This window comes from Paramormyrops kingsleyae, chromosome 13 (genome assembly GCF_048594095.1).
Source record: "Paramormyrops kingsleyae isolate MSU_618 chromosome 13, PKINGS_0.4, whole genome shotgun sequence".
In the NCBI taxonomy this organism is placed as follows: domain Eukaryota; kingdom Metazoa; phylum Chordata; class Actinopteri; order Osteoglossiformes; family Mormyridae; genus Paramormyrops; species Paramormyrops kingsleyae.
In genome coordinates, this window is record NC_132809.1 from 98,990 (window position 1) to 115,673 (window position 16,684).

Sequence of the window (16,684 nt, forward strand, 5' to 3'; positions counted from 1 at the left end):
AGGACCTCGATGTGTATCCAAGCCCCAAAAACACACTAACTCAGGCGTTCACGCAACTTATCGCGAAAAACCAGACAGAAATAGACTTGAAAATTTTAAAGAAAAGACATTAGCGGTTTTTGTTAATGTTTAAAGGTATAAAAAAACCTTTGCTGCCTTTCTTAAATGGCTAGAAAACATTGGCTCAACACCATTAAACACGGAATCCGCTGTTTGTAAACGGTCCGCATTTTACCCTCACCCCTAAAATAGTTGTGCTTGTTTCACATTTTCTCTTGTTTCGCTTGGGTATGCCTCTACTTAAATATTGTGTCTCTAGTTAAAAGTTTGGCACCTGTGTGTCATTCACATAGGCTTTCACATATGCAAATTGCCACCCCTCTTCTGGGCTAATGCCGTACGGTCATTTTGACAACGAATTACCAGCGTTATTCGTTGATTTTTTTTGGTCTAAAATGTTTACTTTATTATTCACATTGGTAGAAAAGTGCTTCAATACTTTAAAAAAACGTCATGGTTTATTTGAAATAACTGGGCACTCCGTTTGTTGCTGCCATATTTTGAAATGGGTTGTCCAAGGAATCCTTATTCTTTGTTTGATGCCCCGGTTTCGGGTAAACATCCGCGACGGTTTGACTACACCATATGGCCAAAGTGGCCTGCGAACGGACGATCACCCTGATAACAAAATACAACTAAATACATCTTTCTGTCAGGATGTGGGGGGGTCTATGACATTCGGGCTAAGTGGAGGCAATAGCTTGGGAAGCCAGCCTATCTCAAAGCCTGTGGCCTGTTTGATTCTACCCCATGTTTCCTCCGTGCATGTCCGCTGTGATATGCTTAACAGACACGTTTGATGGCATTATTCTAACATAGCATGTTGCTAAATACCGCTCACTAGTTCCTACAGCTATTAAATGTATTTAAATGAAATCGGGGCATCTTGTTTAGAATAAAACTAAGAAAATACAGGTAGATAGATCTTTCGCGTTTGTTGCTGCCGCCGCCATTTTGAAATGCGCGTCTGCGTCAGTGCGCATGCACAAGCTTCGCATCCCATAAGGCAGTTATTTGGCCCGCATTGTTTAAACTGGTCGCACGCGCCTGGCCCTGCTCCTTGGATAATGGCAGCCTAGATCACGCTAGCTTTGTGCTACACTGACGGGACCCAGAGCCGCTATCGATGGATCTTCGCCTTTGGTGAAGTGTTTTTTTTCTCTTTGACTTTGAAATAAAACTGTTAAACTGATTACGGCTTTTTCTCATTTTTAAAAACTTGGGCTAAAGTAGTTGTGCCTGTTTCACATTTTCTCTTGTTTCGCTTGGGTATGCCTCTACTTAAATATTGTGTCTCTAGTTAAAAGTTTGGGACTTGAAATGCCCTTAGATTCAGATCATGAGAAGGGTAACACATTGAATAGACTAAAATGAAATTTGAATAAATAAATCATGTATATATGTTTTGTTTTAGGGCGTAACACTAGAAAACGCAGACCGTACGTTTTGCTGCTAGGTTGTTTCTCTTTTGTTTCGGGGACCGCAGGTCTGGGCCTTATGTCCTAAAAATTATATGACAATATTGCAAAATATTTATCAAATGCATATGTAGAAAACAGACTATGACAGGTGCTTTTGAGTTTTTCTGATTATGATGACCGAATTGCTTTAAGAGTTATGGAGTATGTGACCGATATATTATTAAATTACACCAACAACCTGAATGGTATTTATGTAAAAATAGTATATTATGATTGTTAATTATGCAGATGTTTAGGCTATATTATGATGCTCAGGATACTCAAGTTAATGCTGATGATATGAATGCTATATAAGATATTTTATCGATATCACAGCTGATAACCTTACAAGCTGCATTACTTCTGCATGCATGTTATGTTGTTAGAATGAGCGTGCACCTCAGAGTAACAGTAAGTTTACACAATGTTTTATTGTTTATGTTTTAAAGCATCCAATGCATTTACAGGCCAGTCCTGATGCAACAAGGTTTTGCCTAGATGGTGTGTTCAGATGCCCATGCTGCACTTATGCAACTGACCAACAATTCAAATTTACAACACACATTCAGAGCCACGTGAGACATGCGGTACAGCATAGAGGTAATTCCTAATGATGTTTATTGGTCTATTGATTTTGGTGGTTTTAAAACATACACATGCTTAAATGTAGAATGCACTTCTTACAATCAAGATAGACAAAATGATGTGGAGTTCCTTAGTGGGAGTCCCTGAAGTCATGTGAATATTGGTAAGCTAATTTACCTATGTTTGTGTTTTGTTTGACACTGTAACTTTCTGATCAGCTACTCCTGACCTCACTCCCCCAGTCCCGTTCTGTGTATACCTTTCTTTTCTGTTGATAGCTTTGGTCTTCATGTTGCCGTCTTGCAGGTTTCTTCATCAGCAAATGCAACAATTATTGCAGACCCACAGGACACTTTCATTGTCTTTATTGTAGCCAAACAATAATACGCAAAGACCAGTTTAAACATCATGTATCCCAATGCATCAGTGAAACCAAGCCAACCACAACGGAAGCGCATCAGTCACCTCCCGCCTCTCCTGCTCCCTCCTTTACTGCTTCTGAAGCTGCATGTCCCCCTCCCCCAGTCCCCATCCTCCACCCCTCACTTTCTTCATGTTCCTCTGATCCTGGCTCCTCAGCAGCACCAGCACTACCACCCCCTCACCCAAAGAAAGCAGAAAACAGTGAAGTGTACTAGCTGTGGCCTAATCCTTAATAGACGGAACCTACGGATACATCTTCGAAGACGTCACACTCCCATCAAAATGGACATTACGGCACAGAACCACCTCAGTGCTCAGTGTGTTGATTACACAAATGGAGTGTTTGCAGTAGCAAAGTCTTTTATAGCACCCAGCACACCAGTACGTGTCATTAAAAGGACATGGGGTCCTGAACAAAAAACAATGTGTGAGCTGGATATCTGCAGAATTAATGCAGAGTTTGCAGAGAGGTCAAACCTTCGTCCATTTGAGTGCCACCACATTCAGTCCCTCGTGTACTGCCCTCCAGCCAGAATGGACACTCCATCACTTACAGAGGATGTTTTGCAGGTGATGGTACATGACAAGTGGTTTGGGGAAGACAAAAAGGAAAGGTGTTTGGTACATCAGAGAGAAGCAAATGATGCAGGAGTCCCGTTGTCCTGTCTGGTGACTGTGTGTGGACCCCCCTACAAAAAGCACATTTCTGTATACGAGTCAACTATCTCCTATTACAGCCGGCTTGGCAGAGTGGTGGTAAGGTACAATTCTAAAATCATTTCATGGCATTGTCCTTGCGCGAACCCAAGGCAGTCATGCATACCTAAATATGTTGCCAAGTGGCATTTATTTGAAACAGACCAGGCACTCTTCAGAAAAACCAGAAGTGTGGAGGAGAACATCACAGAACATTTTCCAATTGACATGGAAAGTTTTGACCTAGAAGAAGGAGCTCCATACTCACCTGAAGGCAAAAATCTGTCGCGGATGGTTCAATACATTTTTCATAAGAAGAAACTGCCTGCGATTTTCCCCTCAGACGTGGTCAAGACCATTCATTTCCCTGTGCACTTCATACCATCAGAAACCTTTTGCTCAGAATGTTTAGAGCCCACTCCTCTAAGCGAACCTGTGCTGATTACATCTAAGGCTAAAATCCTAAAAATCACTGATGTCATAGAAGGTATGTTCTCTCTTTATTTAAATATTTATTATCGATATTTTAACATTTCATTACTCACTACATGTACTGTAAATGTCAGTGTAGCCATGACTTCCACTATCAGCAGCTTAGCCTCCTTCCCAGCAATTCACACTTGTATGCTTACTGAGATAATTTCATACACTGGCTTTTAGTACTGTGCAAAGTATAGAGACATGTCACAGTGTAAAATGGTGAAAGATAAATGTGTAACATTTACTGGTGCTTGTGTCCATTAGGAATTTCAGTGTACAGAAAATGGTGCTACAGGTGTGGTATGGCATATCGATACCAGGAGTGGACTGATGGTGTCCACAATTTCGATGACCACACACTTCTGTCCATATACATGTGCCATTTTCTACGCAATACACTTCAGGTAGGAACCATGTTCTGTTGTTTTAATCATTTAAAACAATTACGAATACTTTATCAAAATAATATATTGTAAAGCCTTTAAATGTCATACATCAATTTCACAGACTCATCAGGCAGTAGGGAGTGCCATGGATGTGTTGGAGAAGACCTCTGGTAAAACCTATCCATCCAGGGAAAGGGTCCTGCAGGCTTATTTAAGCTTTGAAGCACTGTCAGACCTCGGTTACACATATGCTTGTGTATCGTGTGGTTATCATCCAGTATCTGTTGTGATGGACCTTCATGAGAAGGGCGTTTTTAGCATGCCTGGTAAGTGAACACATTTATTCATTTTCTTAGTCTTACATTGTTTCAAGCACCACATATCCAGCTATGACTGTTTGGAACATGCTTACTTAAGTCTTGCTTTCCTTAGTGAGCAGCATTGAGGAACCATCTCAGACTTTTGATGGAAAGGTAAGTGTTGAAAATTTCTGGGAGATGGTTTCCCTTGAAATGATCAGCCGTGGGTTGGTCCCAAGTAAGTACAGTCCGCACAATGTTCTAGGTGGGATGACAGTATTCTAGCATTTACTTTGTTTATCGTGGAATAATGTACTGTTATGTTAATAATATTTTCTAACATCATTTAAAGGCAACAAGTCAAACCCATTTGTCGTCCATCCCAGTTACCATAGTTGGGCTCCGTGGATTGGTCCTCACACAAGAGATAGGGATGTTGTACTCAACACTGAATACAAAGAAGTGTATTCTGCTTGTAGTGCAAAGGAGGAATCTGAGTTTAACCTCACAGAGGACCGACTGACTGATGAACTTCTTAAGCTCAAGGTACTGAACTTAAGTCAATTTTTGTCAGTTTTGTCAAAGATGTGTGTTTTTGAACCACGCCAGACCAACTATACTAATGTTCATTATAGATGGAAGCTGTGCGTGCTCTGTGCCGACAGTGTGGCATAGACCCCAAAGGCTCACGGATGGACCTGGTAACGAGACTTCAACAAGAAATGAAGAACAGAGCGAGTTATGATAAGGTGTTTTCACAGATCTGGGGAGCTTCTGGTAAGTTGTGTTCTATTACTGAGAGACCGTTTTTACAGACAGTTCTTAGTTTCATTACTTGGAATGGTTGCACTCTGATTTACAGTTTCCTTAAACAGGTGGATGGGCTGTGGTCACCTGTCCTTGTGCTGTGGTGTATGGTGTTAAGTTCAACATAAGGGCTGAGAGCCCCCGGGACTTTGCTGACCTTTTATTGTCGATGAAACATTTTCCAAACATTGTATTATATGATTTTGCGAGAGGGTTGGCAACACATACCAACCTAAGAGATCCAGAATCATTACCCTTCAAACCTCATGGGGGTAGGTTACTTGAGCCTACTGAAGATAACATCAGATGTGCCACTACTGGACAGATAAAAGTGAGCTTGCCATGGCTAGTCACCAAGAAGCCAGTTCCTGATGAAAATGGCCACCCTATAACTGGATCGTCTGAGCATTATGCTCTTTATGATAGATTTCATGAGGCAAACTCAAAAGATGCCAGGGATGTCTTGCGAAAGGTGGAACTGGTCCCAGAGTTACGTGGTTGGATCAACAGCCCGTGTGCTCTTCCAGCTGGAATGAGGAAAAACAATCATTTTCTCAACATGATGACTCCCTCATCGCATGTCTTTTTGATGCGAAATATTTTGTGTCACTACAACAATGCTAGAAATTCAAGAACCATAGAAAGCATGAAGAAGAGATTGGGCAAAGGAGTGGACATACAGTTAAATTCCAATGGTCAGACAGTTTTGGGTATGTATTCCACCCTCATTCTAAATTATTAGTGGTAATGTCATGTTTATGTCATGTTTATGTAATTTTGCTGTCCGGTGCCGTGAAGTTATATTTGTCTTTTAATTGTAGGTGATTCCTCATGTTTATTTTGCAATTTGAAAGATCATAAAGCTATAACTTACAAATCTGTCAGAAATGCTAGACAGCATAGCGTTGATGAGAAATGCATGCAGTACAACCGATTTAACTCATTCTAAATCATTTGGTTTAAAATGTGCTTTTTTGCAGCACCAGCTGAAGCACCAGCCGAACAAGCACAAACAACAACAGCAGCACCAGCTCATGGTATGACAACTGCAGCATCCCCTGGTATGAAGACAATATATATTTTTTGAGGGCCTGGTTGTACAACTTAATAAAAACCTTAACACATCCATGTTTTTTAGAATATGTATACTTATGTATGTTTGCAGTGGGTACTTGATCTGCAGCTAAATGTATACCAACCTTCAGCCACCCTAAGAAAGTGTTATATGCTTCATAAGATGGCTCAGTATCACAGAAATGTGGTGAAACACTTATTTGGTTAATATTTTCATGCATGGTCTGATATGTATGACAGGAGATCTACCAGTGTGCAGTGATGACTGCTGGGGACTACCACATCTGGAGCACACAAGTGCCCGATCGGAAATCAGAGACTCAGAGGTGCATGTTTTATGTTTTGTTCCTCCGTATTTGTTTGTTTGTTTATATATTGATTGACTCATTTGATTGATTGCCGCATGGGCTCTCTTAGTCGCAAATTTGGAAACCATTTAACAATTGGCAACCATTTCATGTAATACAGTTGTCATTGTTTATGGGTGTTATAACTTTTAACATCTAATGTATCGGTTATTATATTATTTATAACTTGGAAACAAACTATTCATTAATCAGTAATACAATTCCTTTTGTGTCATACTTTTTAAATATTTTCTGTGATGCCTCGTAGTGCATGGCATATAAGTGAAGTGATTAGTTGTCATTGACACACCACAGCACACAGTGCACAACAACAAAATGTGTACTCTGCATTTAACCTATATGACACCATGACATTGCAGAGGAGAGCAGTGCTTGGGGGTGGTACCTTGCTCAGGGTACTTCAGTGGCACCTTTCGATTACAAGTGCACTTCCCTATCCATTAGGCCACCACTGACCCTATTACAAACAGCAGCATAATTTAATGGAGTCAGATTAATTGGTCTTAGTGATCTGATCTGAAGGTGGGGATTAGGGTTGTAACGGTATGAGATTTTCACGGTATGATAATCGTCTCAGAAAATATCACGGTTTCGTGGTATACGGTATTAAACTATCATTATTATTAGTATAATCATCAGCTACAATGACCCTTAAATGAATAAAAAGAGATATGGTTTTTGGATGAACATGGTTTATTGTAACAAACTTTTTTTTAATGAAAATAAAAAAAACTTATGGAAGTATGAGTCTAACTTTTGGGGGAAAAATAAATAAAATAAAGCTGCGCATCTCCCATTTGAACAAAATAAGGAATAAGTTATTTCTCTTTATATTAGACAAGAATAAATCAAACTGTCCTTCCTCTTTAACAGCATATATGGGAGAGCAATATGTGCAGGGTCATGTTTGTTAATATTTTCCTGAGATTATCATAGCAGCATGCATTTCTTTGCTTTTTTTCAGGTCAGATTATGATGAAGAAATGTAAGCATGTTGAGATTTTCAGGGCTCAATCTTGACCGCTGAGGTGAGAGAATGTGTCCACTTGTACTAAACACCTATGAGTTTTCAGTTAGTGTATTTGATGATTATTCTTTTAAATAAAATTATAAAGTGATCATTAAGTGTTCTCTTGAGAGTAGCTCTGGATATGTTCATGTGTTCACGTCTTCACATAGTGAATGAGACAGCAGACGCTTTAAAAACCATGACCATCATGCAGTGGCGGTTTTAGGCATGGGCGAACGGGGCAGCCGCCCGGGGCGGCACTTTTTCATGTCACGTGGGGGGCGGCACACGAACTTGGAGGAAAACAAAAATAATCTAAATAAAGCGTTTTTCTAGAGGATGGGCGAGCGGAGACGATAAGGGATGAAGTTGGGAGGGCGCCGGGAGGGATTCTATGGGGGGCGGCACACGAACCTGGAGGACAAAATAATCATCTGTGCCGCTGTGTGTGTGTGTGTGTGTGTGTGTGTGTGTGGTGTGGGGGGGGGGGGGGGGGGGGGGTAGTTGGTTAATGAGCAAGCGGCAGCCTTTTTGCGCTGTATATTCACAGACGCACATCGCGATTTAATTTGCTGCACAGCTATATTTTGATTTATTCATCCATCTATCTATCAAATCGGACATTTTACGTGGCATCTGAATTATACTGTAATTGACTCCAATTACATGACTGGATTCCGGGATTCCCTCTGCATCACAGAAATAATACGGCTTTAAGTTATAAATGGAACTTACCTTTATCTTCACGGAGGGATGGTGTTCGCGAATATGGGAGAACATGTTCGACGTATTTCCTCCTTTTGCGGCCACTGTTCGTCCACATTTCTTGCAAACTGGATATCCACCCCACGATCATTTTTCGGATACCCAAAATATTCCCATACTGCAGATTTTAATTTTTTTTTCGGCAGGAAATAGAGATTAGAATTTGCAGCCACTATCGGACATTTTCGCCGCTGTGCATTTATGGGTGGAGTCTAAGCAGTAAAGCGGAAAGAAGTTGCATATACACAGCAGCGCAGGTGAGATCTGGTTTCTTTTTTTTTTTTCCAAACCGCGGATAGGCAAATGTGCATGATATGATAATCGTACATGTCAATATCACAATAAACCGCCATACCGGTATACCGTTACAACCCTAGTGGGGATTGATACACCTTACAAAGTTGATGCTGTAATATTTATCACTCTGATGCATTGTTCTGACCCATATGCATATAAGCCTTTCAGTCTGACAAGCTGGTAGTATCATGACTGCCTTTTTCCAGGTCTGGTGCCCAACGTGATCAAATTGTTTTACACCTGTGCCCTCAGGTGGAGTCAACTCTATGTGATACCATTACAATATGTCATAGTTTTACAATAGTTGTGACAATATAATTTCTTTTAGGAAAATTCAATGTGTTGAAAGCACAGATGGTAGAGGAGGAGGAATGGGTTCCATCTCCATTGAACAGGTATTTATGTAGCTGATCTTACAGCTGAACCTGCTGTTTTTCTCTTTTTTTCTCTGTGCTTACTGTGCTGTACCCTACAAAAATGTGAAAACAATGAGCTTCATTTTAAGCAGTTGGAGTTGGAATGTAGAAGTCATGCTATTTTTGTCTGTTTTTGTTATATTACAGAACTATTGTAAAATAATATTTGCGTGCTTGTATGATTTCTTTCACAGATCCCCCTCGACGTCCTGGAGGATATCCTTTTAGAAGTAGTCCTGTTCGAGGGTGACAAAGCTTTTTTAAAGCTGTCACTTGTTTGTCACCTTTTTTTGGGACTTAGTCGGAAGGGAAACATTCCGTGCCCGAGCGCATTTTCAGTGGCTTGACAGTAGGTATAAAACATATTATGATATTTGAATACCCTTTGAGTTAGGATGTTTGTATTCCCATTAACAAGGGATTTTACTCTAATGAATCATTCTTAAATTTGAAACCTACAGGTGTAGTCCCATGGAAACTGTACAGTGCGGCCTATCAAGCACAATTCCGACGATTGTATCGCCTGGAATGCTGCCAGCACTGTCTAGAGACTTATAAGAACAGCTTACCAGGTATGCATACTGTGTAAGAATGTTGACAATTGTTGCTGAAGTCAGTGGTTGCAAAAAGAAAGTCACCAGAACAATTTATTGTGTGTCAGGTCCTGAATATTTTCTTGAAAGTATGCAATGAAAAACATTGTTGCTCTGTTTTGATACTAAGTATGCTTGCTTATTATTTATTGTCCCATAGGCTACATTGGGCGTGGAAGACGAGGGGAACTTCACACAGCCTGGGTTCTGCAGCGAGTTCTGCAAACACCTTACGGAAGACTTGGGTGTGTGAATGGGTGGGTGGGGGGTGAATGAGTGGGTCAGTGAGTGAGTGAGTGAATGGGTGGGTATGTAAGGAAAATAGCAAATTGGATGACTTTGGAATAAAAAAATAACAGCTACTATGCCTCTGTTTCCTTGTCTACACACAGACTACACACATGACCGAACCACATTTTAAGTTTTATCAGCTTTTCATTAAAAAGCACAGTGGCACCCAATTGTGATGAGTTACTGTATGTGGAAATGAGTGGCACCTCTGTATCATTTGTGAATAATTTGTCATCTCATATCGACATTAAATCATAAGTTTATTTAATTTTAATGTTGGCACAGAAATAAGTTACAGTGCCTTTGGAAATGCAATAAAATGCTCATTTGGAAAACGTTTAACTATCCTTTGTAATTGAGTAAAATTATGATAACCGAATACTTTTATAAGGCACTGTATACTTGATTGCAATGGGTTTTATTACTTTCCGGCTATATTAATACACCAATCAATATGTTAACCAATCATCACAGACAAGCATTACATCGATATCGGATTGAAACTATATTATGGCCATCCTACAGCTACATAAACAAGGGTAAATAGTCCTACTTTCACTGTCCTGGAGAGAGAGAGCGAGAGAGACAGAGATGTAAACATGTAAGCAGCAGCAGAATAAAATAGAAATATGATTTCAGAATGTTTTACTTACTGTATGCAAATGTCATTTTCGAGAAATGTTTGGCTCGCATTATCACCAAATTGATGACAATATCACCATTTACTACAAAACTTTGAACTCAATAATTAACAAAATAATATATAAGAAATAAATTGAGAAACTAAATTTCCTGTTACAGACAATTTATCTTAAAATAGTTTGATGTTCAGAATGCTCCTCACTCCACTTCACGCAACTTTAAAACACGCAAGGACCATGTTAGGCCAAAAGCTGAACAATGTTTGTGGGCAACACTCTTGATTTCCCCAGGAGATCTAGACATAGCATATATGCTCACCTAAAGGATTATTAGGAACACCTGTTCAATTTCTCATTAATGCAATTATCTAATCAACCAATCACATGGCAGTTGCTTCAATGCATTTAGGGGTGTGGTCCTGGTCAAGACAATCTCCTGAACTCCAAACTGAATGTCAGAATGGGAAAGAAAGGTGATTTAAGCAATTTTGAGCGTGGCATAGTTGTTGGTGCCAGACGGGCCGGTCTGAGTATTTCACAATCTGCTCAGTTACTGGGATTTTCACGCACAACCATTTCTAGGGTTTACAAAGAATGGTGTGCAAAGGGAAAAACATCCAGTATGCGGCAGTCCCGTTGGGCGAAAATGCCTTGTTGATGCTAGAGGTCAGAGGAGAATGGTCCGACTGATTCAAGCTGATAGAAGAGCAACTGAAAGTCCAAAAACCAACTGAGTGGTTGGCTGAAATAACCACTCGTTACAACCGAGGTATGCAGCAAAGCATTTGTGAAGCCACAACACGCACAACCTTGAGGCGGATGGGCTACAACAGCAGAAGACCCCACCGGGTACCACTCATCTCCACTACAAATAGGAAAAAGAGGCTACAATTTGCACGAGCTCACCAAAATTGGACAGTTGAAGACTGGAAAAATGTTGCCTGGTCTGATGAGTCTCGATTTCTGTTGAGACATTCAAATGGTAGAGTCAGAATTTGGCGTAAACAGAATGAGAACATGGATCCATCATGCCTTGTTACCACTGTGCAGGCTGCTGGTGGTGGTGTAATGGTGTGGGGGATGTTTTCTTGGCACACTTTAGGCCCCTTAGTGCCAATTGGGCATCGTTTAAATGCCACGGCCTACCTGAGCATTGTTTCTGACCATGTCCATCCCTTTATGACCACCATGTACCCATCCTCTGATGGCTACTTCCAGCAGGATAATGCACCATGTCACAAAGCTCGTATCATTTCAAATTGATTTCTTGAACATGACAGTGAGTTCACTGTACTACAATGGCCCCAACAGTCACCAGATCTCAACCCAATAGAGCATCTTCGGGATGTGTTGGAACGGGAGCTTCGTGCCCTGGATGTGCATCCCACAAATCTCCATCAACTGCAAGATGCTATCCTATCAATATGGGCCAACATTTCTAAAGAATGCTTTCAGCACCTTGTTGAATCAATGCCACGTAGAATTAAGGCAGTTCTGAAGGCGAAAGGGGGTCAAACACCATATTAGTATGGTGTTCCTAATAATCCTTTAGGTGAGTGTATGTGTGTATGTGCACAATGAATGAATGGAATAAGCTGCTACAGTTACATTGAACCATGTGCTTGTGCTCATGTGCACAAGCACACACACACACACACACACACACGCCGATGGGCTTTAAAGTTTAACTTTAGGTTTGTGAAAGCAGACATAATTATTTCTGTCAGGACCTCGATGTGTATCCAAGCCCCAAAAACACACTAACTCAGGCGTTCACGCAACTTATCGCGAAAAACCAGACAGAAATAGACTTGAAAATTTTAAAGAAAAGACATTAGCGGTTTTTGTTAATGTTTAAAGGTATAAAAAAAAACCTTTGCTGCCTTTCTTAAATGGCTAGAAAACATTGCCTCAACACTATTAAACACGGAATCCGCTGTTTGTAAACGGTCCGCATTTTACCCTCACCGCTAAAATAGTTGTGCTTGTTTCACACTTTCTCTTGTTTCGCTTGGGTATGCCTCTACTTAAATATTGTGTCTCTAGTTAAAAGTTTGGGACCTGTGTCTCATTCACATAGGCTTTCACATATGCAAATTGCCACCCCTCTTCTGGGCTAATGCCGTACGCTCATTTTGACAACGAATTGCCAGCGTTATTCGTTGATTTTTTTTGTCTAAAATGTTTATTATTCACATTGGTAGAAAAGTGCTTCAATACTTTAAAAAAAGGTCATGGTTTATTTGAAATAACTGGGCACTCCGTTTGTTGCTGCCATATTTTGAAATGGGTTGTCTAAGGAATCCTTATTCTTTGTTTGATGCCCCGGTTTCGGGTAAACATCCGCGACGGTTTATGACTACACCACATGGCCAAAGTGGCCTGCGAACGGACGATCACCCTGATAACAAAATACAACTAAATACATCTTTGTCAGGATGTGGGGCGGGGCAGGTCTATGACATTCGGGCTAAATGGGGGCAATAGCTTGGGGAGCCAGCCTATCTCAAAGCCTGTGGCCTGTTTGATTCTACCCCATGTTTCCTCCGTGTATGTCCGCTGTGATATGCTTAACAGACACGTTTGATGGCATTATTCTAACATAGCATGTTGCTAAATACCGCTCACTAGTTCCTACAGCTATTAAATGTATTTAAATGAAATCGGGGCATCTTGTTTAGAATAAAACTAAGAAAATACAGGAGATCGATCTTTCGCGTGTGTTGCTGCCGCCGCCATTTTGAAAGGCGCGTCTGCGTCACTGCGCATGCGCAAGCTTCGCATCCCATAAGGCAGTTATTTCGCCCGCATTGTTCAAACGGGTGGCACGCGCCTGGCCCTGCTCCTTGGATAATGGCAGCCTAGATCACGCTAGCTTTGTGCTACACTGACGGGACCCAGAGCCGCTATGGATGGATCTTCGCCTTTGGTGAAGTGTTTTTTTTTCTCTTTGACATTGAAATAAAACTGTTAAACTGATTACGGCTTTTTCTCATTTTTAAAAACTTGGGCTAAAGTAGTTGTGCTTGTTTCACACTTTCTCTTGTTTCGCTTGGGTATGCCTCTACTTAAATATTGTGTCTCTAGTTAAAAGTTTGGGACCTGTGTCTCATTCACATAGGCTTTCACATATGCAAATTGCCACCCCTCTTCTGGGCTAATGCCGTACGCTCATTTTGACAACGAATTACCAGCGTTATTCGTTGATTTTTTTTGTCTAAAATGTTTATTATTCACATTGGTAGAAAAGTGCCTCAATACTTTAAAAAAACGTCATGGTTTATTTGAAATAACTGGGCACTCCGTTTGTTGCTGCCATATTTTGAAATGGGTTGTCCAAGGAATCCTTATTCTTCGTTTGATGCCCCGGTTTCGGGTAAACATCCGCGACGGTTTGACTACACCATATGGCCAAAGTGGCCTGCGAACGGACGATCACCCTGATAACAAAATACAACTAAATACATCTTTCTGTCAGGATGTGGGGGGGTCTATGACATTCGGGCTAAATGGGGGCAATAGCTTGGGAAGCCAGCCTATCTCAAAGCCTGTGGCCTGTTTGATTCTACCCCATGTTTCCTCCGTGCATGTCCGCTGTGATATGCTTAACAGACACGTTTGATGGCATTATTCTAACATAGCATGTTGCTAAATACCGCTCACTAGTTCCTACAGCTATTAAATGTATTTAAATGAAATCGGGGCATCTTGTTTAGAATAAAACTAAGAAAATACAGGTAGATAGATCTTTCGCGTTTGTTGCTGCCGCCGCCATTTTGAAATGCGCGTCTGCGTCAGTGCGCATGCGCAAGCTTCGCATCCCATAAGGCAGTTATTTGGCCCGCATTGTTCAAACTGGTCGCACGCGCCTGGCCCTGCTCCTTGGATAATGGCAGCCTAGATCACGCTAGCTTTGTGCTACACTGACGGGACCCAGAGCCGCTATCGATGGATCTTCGCCTTTGGTGAAGTGTTTTTTTTCTCTTTGACATTGAAATAAAACTGTTAAACTGATTACGGCTTTTTCTCATTTTTAAAAACTTGGGCTAAAGTAGTTGTGCTTGTTTCACATTTTCTCTTGTTTCGCTTGGGTATGCCTCTACTTAAATATTGTTGTGTCTCTAGTTAAAAGTTTGGGACTTGAAATGCCCTTAGATTCAGATCATGAGAAGGGTAACACATTGAATAGACTAAAATGAAATTTGAATAAATAAATAATGTATATATGTTTTGTTTTAGGGCGTAACACTAGAAAACGCAGACCGTACGTTTTGCTGCTAGGTTGTTTCTCTTTTGTTTCGGGGACCGCAGGTCTGGGCCTTATGTCCTAAGAATTATATGACAATATTGCAAAATATTTATCAAATGCATATGTAGAAAACAGACTATGACAGGTGCTTTTGAGTTTTTCTGATTATGATGACCGAATTGCTTTAAGAGTTATGGAGTATGTGACCGATATATTATTAAATTACACCAACAACCTGAATGGTATTTATGTAAAAATAGTATATTATGATTGTTAATTATGCAGATGTTTAGGCTATATTATGATGCTCAGGATACTCAAGTTAATGCTGATGATATGAATGCTATATAAGATATTTTATCGATATCACAGCTGATAACCTTACAAGCTGCATTACTTCTGCATGCATGTTATGTTGTTAGAATGAGCGTGCACCTCAGAGTAACAGTAAGTTTACACAATGTTTTATTGTTTATGTTTTAAAGCATCCAACGCATTTACAGGCCAGTCCTGATGCAACAAGGTTTTGCCTAGATGGTGTGTTCAGATGCCCATGCTGCACTTATGCAACTGACCAACAATTCAAATTTACAACACACATTCAGAGCCACGTGAGACATGCGGTACAGCATAGAGGTAATTCCTAATGATGTTTATTGGTCTATTGATTTTGGTGGTTTTAAAACATACACATGCTTAAATGTAGAATGCACTTCTTACAATCAAGATAGACAAAATGATGTGGAGTTCCTTAGTGGGAGTCCCTGAAGTCATGTGAATATTGGTAAGCTAATTTACCTATGTTTGTGTTTTGTTTGACACTGTAACTTTCTGATCAGCTACTCCTGACCTCACTCCCCCAGTCCCGTTCTGTGTATACCTTTCTTTTCTGTTGATAGCTTTGGTCTTCATGTTGCCGTCTTGCAGGTTTCTTCATCAGCAAATGCAACAATTATTGCAGACCCACAGGACACTTTCATTGTCTTTATTGCAGCCAAACAATAATACGCAAAGACCAGTTTAAACATCATGTATCCCAATGCATCAGTGAAACCAAGCCAACCACAACGGAAGCGCATCAGTCACCTCCCGCCTCTCCTGCTCCCTCCTTTACTGCTTCTGAAGCTGCATGTCCCCCTCCCCCAGTCCCCATCCTCCACCCCTCACTTTCTTCATGTTCCTCTGATCCTGGCTCCTCAGCAGCACCAGCACTACCACCCCCTCACCCAAAGAAAGCAGAAAACAGTGAAGTGTACTAGCTGTGGCCTAATCCTTAATAGACGGAACCTACGGATACATCTTCGAAGACGTCACACTCCCATCAAAATGGACATTACGGCACAGAACCACCTCAGTGCTCAGTGTGTTGATTACACAAATGGAGTGTTTGCAGTAGCAAAGTCTTTTATAGCACCCAGCACACCAGTACGTGTCATTAAAAGGACATGGGGTCCTGACCAAAAAACAATGTGTGAGCTGGATATCTGCAGAATTAATGCAGAGTTTGCAGAGAAGTCAAACCTTCGTCCATTTGAGTGCCACCACATTCAGTCCCTCGTGTACTGCCCTCCAGCCAAAATGGACACTCCATCACTTACAGAGGATGTTTTGCAGGTGATGGTACATGACAAGTGGTTTGGGGAAGACAAAAAGGAAAGGTGTTTGGTACGTCAGAGAGAAGCAAATGATGCAGGAGTCCCGTTGTCCTGTCTGGTGACTGTGCGTGGACCCCCCTCCAAAAAGCACATTTCTGTATACGAGTCAACTATCTCCTATTACAGCCGG

General features: G+C 40.9%; 2 protein-coding genes and 1 long non-coding RNA gene across 4 annotated transcripts; all 3 read left to right on the forward strand.

The window, feature by feature from the left end:
- The first annotated feature begins 1,082 nt into the window (after positions 1 to 1,082).
- LOC140578102 (uncharacterized) lies at positions 1,083 to 4,839 on the forward strand. Of its 2 annotated transcripts, none has more exons than XM_072698053.1 (6): positions 1,083 to 1,203; positions 1,970 to 2,120; positions 3,099 to 3,711; positions 3,969 to 4,108; positions 4,212 to 4,416; positions 4,523 to 4,839. In XM_072698053.1, exons 2-6 carry the CDS (start codon positions 2,103 to 2,105, stop codon positions 4,672 to 4,674), a joined length of 1,128 nt encoding a protein of 375 aa, XP_072554154.1. In that variant the 5' UTR covers positions 1,083 to 1,203; positions 1,970 to 2,102; the 3' UTR covers positions 4,675 to 4,839. The 2 variants fall into 2 exon arrangements, with proteins under 2 accessions (XP_072554154.1, XP_072554155.1); XM_072698054.1 differs by having other exon boundaries at positions 1,084 to 1,203; positions 1,988 to 2,120.
- On the forward strand, positions 4,735 to 10,047 carry LOC140578105 (uncharacterized; the record flags this gene model as incomplete). Its single annotated transcript, XM_072698057.1, has 10 exons — positions 4,735 to 4,935; positions 5,025 to 5,166; positions 5,265 to 5,906; positions 6,177 to 6,257; positions 6,511 to 6,596; positions 7,608 to 7,666; positions 8,559 to 9,104; positions 9,320 to 9,474; positions 9,587 to 9,697; positions 9,879 to 10,047. Coding segments are annotated over 6 exons (1,203 nt in total), but the record flags the coding sequence as incomplete, so codon positions are not given.
- Positions 10,048 to 12,922: 2,875 nt separating this feature from the next.
- LOC140578106 (uncharacterized) lies at positions 12,923 to 16,682 on the forward strand. Its single transcript, XR_011982114.1, has 3 exons — positions 12,923 to 13,579; positions 15,385 to 15,535; positions 16,514 to 16,682. It is a non-coding gene; the product is annotated as an uncharacterized lncRNA (long non-coding RNA).
- Positions 16,683 to 16,684: the final 2 nt, after the last annotated feature.